Raw genomic sequence first — 4,587 nt, forward strand, 5'->3', positions numbered from 1 at the left:
GGAGATCCTGGATAGAGTGAGAGGGAAAACATGGAACAAAATCCAAAAACTCAGTAATGACCAGAATTACTGGTCAGATGAAATCTGGTGAGACTCCCAATACTATGGCCCTGAAATACATTAGGCACCTGGAATAAAACTCATCCCCAGGGGCAGGCTCTCAGCCCAATAGTTAACAAGATGTACATGCAGACCACTCAACCCAGGATGCTGCACCCACACACTCAATGGTAATTCATCCCTTAGAGCAATAGACCATGGGACACCAGAGGCCCAACATTCAAACTGAGGAAATGCAGGACAAACAGGAGTGCATAATTATGAGGGACCTAGGGAGAGGGTTGCAGGGTAGGGAGGGGAGGAGACTGGGTTAGGGTTGGACATGGCGAATGGGGAATGAAACTAAATGTACATGTGATGTTGAATGTAAAATGAGCTCTTAAAAAAAAAAAAAAAAAGATTAACAAGGAAGAAAAAAAAAACACAACTAACTCAAGATGGAACAAAGATCTCAATGTGAAACCTAAAAACATAAAGACCATCAAAGAAAGATATGAGCTAATTAGGTTCTATTTTGTTATATGTTATTTTATTTATATACATTAATATATGTTATTTTTATTTATTTTCAATGAGAATGTTTTAAGTTTATGTTTTAAATCACCTACATAACCATAAAAAAGCACATATGTATGTGTGTGTGTGTTGTATTTCCCTGGAATAGATTCCAACCCAGAGTAATTCTACAGGGGCAACAGGACACAGTAGAACTGTCTCACGGGTTTCTAAGGCTGTAAATCTTTACAGAAGCAGTCTGCCACCTCTTTCTCCCAAGGAGTGGCTGGTGGGTTTCAGCTGGTAACCTTTGGTGAGCATGTGCTTAACCACCTCACCACCACTGCTCTTTCCAACACCATAGCCTCCTTTTCACCTTCTATCTTCCCCCACCCCATCCTTGTCACCAGATTTCAGAAAATAATAATGATAATCCTCTACACTCTCAAGTTTTCATATATTTCCTTCATTTTCTTTCTTTCCTGAGTCTGCCCTCTACATACTGCTTTCACTTAGCAGAGGTGGTTTTCCAGTCAAGCCTTCCTTGTCACTGGGCCTGGGGATAAGATTTTGCTATCATTGCTTCTCATTATTACTTCCAGCTCTTATTCTCTCTCTAATCCCTGATAAGCCTTAGCTTTCAGTCTCAGTCATTCATCTTTGCCACAGTTTATTTCCTGTTCTTCTCACTTCATTCCTGGAAGGCAATGGTTCTGTGCTTACTATCAGTCTAACAAGATTCTCTGAGAATTCTTTTTTCTTTCTTTCTTTCTTTCATATTGTGATTTGCATGAAAGTTTACAGAGCAAATTCACTTTCTATACTGCAGTTCACACACACATTGTCTCATGACATTGACCACAATTTACTTCAATGTGACAGCTCGCCTCCCACTTCCTCCCGATAGTTACCTTTTCCCTGTGTCCATCCCTCCACGCACTCCTGCCCCCTGAACCATCTCCCTATGCATAAAAAGCCCCTCTTTCTACCATGATTGTTCTCTCCAAGGAGTGTATCTACCTCAGGTATATGTTCAACTCATATGACTTTCTTTTGTTTGTCTGGAAGTCACAGGAGTGGGTTCAACTCCAGACCTGAAGGACAGCTAGGGGCCATAGTCTCAGTGGTTCCACCAGGCCCCTCAGACATGCAAACCCCTTTTTTTCCCCAAAAATGATTTTGAGTTTTGTTCCACTTTGTTTTCCCTCTCTCTGAGAATTCTTGATGATTTCAATATACACATTTCTTTCAGAAGATAAACAATAAAAAATATCTTTAAATGCAATTTATTTTACTTAATTCATCTTGTATTACTGGTTGTAAATATTAATTCTCCCTTTTCTTCCTTCTTTTCTCTACTGAGTTACCAAGTACAAAATGTTTTAGAAATTATAGAAAATGTCCTTAGCAGTTTTCACGTAATCATATGTTATATATTTTAATAATATTGTTAGGATTGATAATGATAATAACTATAGGTAACAGCAATTAAAAGTTAATGTCCCCTGCCATCAAGTTGATTCCAACTCATAGTGACCATATAAGACATAGTAAAACTGCCCCTTAGGGTTTGCAAGAATATAAAACTTTATGGAAATAGACCACCTCATCTCTCTTCCCTGAAGCAGCTGGTGGGTTAGAAGAGCTGACATTTTTCATTAACATCCAAATGCTTTTAGCCATTGTGCAGCTGGACCTCTTTAGAAGTTAATACCCTTGCTTAAAATCACATGCACAGAAATGACGGAGAGAGAGAATTCAACTTCATCACATCAGTCTGAGCCTTTAACTGACTCAAAGCTTTACTTGCCATTTGAAAAGATTGTACTTAAAGGACAAAGCCTTTGGTAACTTTTGGTACTCTGCACCTTAATATGAGTCTGAAAATGTGCTTCTTCCTTATAGCAGGGTGTGTGGGTGGAGTAGGGTCAGAGATGTGGCCACAGGAGCACTTGGTAATTGAAATGGGAGATTTACTTTAGGACAAATAAAGAGGGGAGGAGGGCTTTGAGGGCAAATCTGGTTGCTGGCAACTTTGTCTGGGATTAATTGGTCCCCTTGTTTCCTATATTCTTGTACTAATTGTGCTAAGTAACTCATTGAGCAAATTTTCTCAAGGTTTTTTTCTGTGTCAGAGGGTATAGTTCTTACCCTCCAGAGCCTAAATGCAGTTGTAGGCATTTATGAATATTTATGAACTCCCTATACATATCTGATGCAAAACAAGACATATTTAATCCATGTGTTCTGCCAGGGAGTATTTTGGGGGTAATAGAGTTGTCCTCAGAGAAATTTCTACCATAAAATAGTGAGGACATATATTTTTTCTAGAAAATTTTAAGAACAGAAGTAATAAACTTCACAAAGTTTTCTCCTACCAACATCACAGACCCTTTTGTAGAGTCTAATTTTGGTCTTTCTAGGAAGTGTTGGGTATCTGTGAGGCATATTGTCTCCCTATAATTCTTGGAACAGAAAGCCACAATGGATCTCTCTTAAGTACAGTACAGACCTATATCAAGCACTGCACATGATTAACCTTAAAAGGAAGTCACACTTGAAAGACAGAAAACAATGAACTCTCTAGGGAATGTCATTTCTTTGCTTACAAGAAAAAAGGTAAGTTTTCAAGTGTGACCGAAATGTTTCCCTTCTTTTGTCTCTCATTTTAAGGCTGCTTCTGTATAATTTTCCAGTATTGCCCCATTGTTTAGGGCAGTTGCCAGCATCTAGTTCTGTCTCCTAAGAATGTTGACGTTCCAGGAACCTATTTCCCACTGTCATGGGATGATTCTGAACTTTCAAGGCTCCTCAGCCATCACTGGCCTCTGCTTGGTGCATAACTGCCTCTGAGGACAATTCTGATCAAGAAAAAGAGTGAAGTAATGCATTACCTGGTATCAGAACCAACCTGACAGAGTATCAGGGAGATGCAGGACCCATCATCACAGTTGCTTAGAGACCAAAGCTACCCTCTAATTCTGGAGTTGGAGAAAAGGATAACATGGGGCATGAAAGAGGAAGAAGGTAACTCTTCAGTAAAATCCTGGGAGAAACTCATTAATCTCTCACATTGTTCTATGTTCACCCTTACATGCAATCTAGATTTTTCTTGTCTTATCCACACCCCAGTCCTCCCTCTTTCTCTTTCTCATAGCTACCATGACTTTTTTTTTTTTTTAGTTTACTCTTTCCATTATGTGTAACCCTTTCCTCACTATTATTTTTCATGTATATACATAAAATGCTGATCTCCTTGTTTGACCCACCCTGGATTTTCCTTTCATGAACTTGTCAGTGGCTTTCTTCTTTACTCTTTATTATTTCTTGGCTTTGTATTGGTTATACCTGGATGGCTACAGTATGATGTGTGTCATAGCAATGTGGACCAAAGTGTTAGAGAGAGAATGCCATGAAGCACAAGATATTAGTTTTTGTCCTGGTTCTACTCTGATTGCTCTCTGCTAAACCCAGCCTTCCAGCTTAACCCAAAGAACATAAAACAAAACAAGCAGCTTGCCTTTCTTAACTCATGAGCTATTATAAAATCAATGAACAAAAGAAGTTTAATCAACAGTAAGATAAGAATATCATTGAGCATTACATGATTCAACAAGCAAATATTGATTTTTGAACTGTGGAAAGCTGCTAGTGAGAGAGTTCTTTGTGGAAACCCAGACAGGCTTCTCCAAGAAGCTGACATTTATACTGGGCACTCTCTCCACAGGTAGAAATGGCCAATTTAGTCTGGAGCAGAGTAAAGGGTACTCCATGTGTGTCAACTTTGAAAGAAGCAGGGAATGAGATTGTCTTGGAGTACTAATGAGGAACAGCAAGTATCAGGCATGGTTGGGACATGTGTCGGCAGAAGCCCTGGGAAGAAATGTGAAAAATAAGATTCTGGCACAGAATCGGACAGCTTAAAAGCCACGGTGAGCATGCCAGTCTTTAGATTTTAAAATCATAGGAACCAATTTATTATATTTATCTCTCATCATATTTTTTAAATGACATTTTATCTTTTCAGTGGAA

At 38.9% G+C, this 4,587-nt stretch overlaps 1 protein-coding gene across 1 annotated transcript in view; it reads left to right on the plus strand.

Annotated features, from left to right (window-relative positions):
- Positions 1-1,821, plus strand: part of LOC103210912 (olfactory receptor 4C11-like) — a 6,998-nt gene extending 5,177 nt beyond the window's left edge. The window contains exon 3 of the mRNA XM_007956825.2: positions 1,797-1,821. Coding sequence (XP_007955016.2) covers positions 1,797-1,821 — 25 coding nt within the window. The remainder of the gene's footprint in view (positions 1-1,796) is intronic.
- Positions 1,822-4,587: the final 2,766 nt, after the last annotated feature.

Source organism: Orycteropus afer, unplaced genomic scaffold, assembly GCF_000298275.1.
Source record: "Orycteropus afer afer isolate SDZICR_OR568_19922 unplaced genomic scaffold, OryAfe1.0 scaffold00666, whole genome shotgun sequence".
NCBI classification, from domain to species: Eukaryota; Metazoa; Chordata; class Mammalia; order Tubulidentata; family Orycteropodidae; genus Orycteropus; species Orycteropus afer.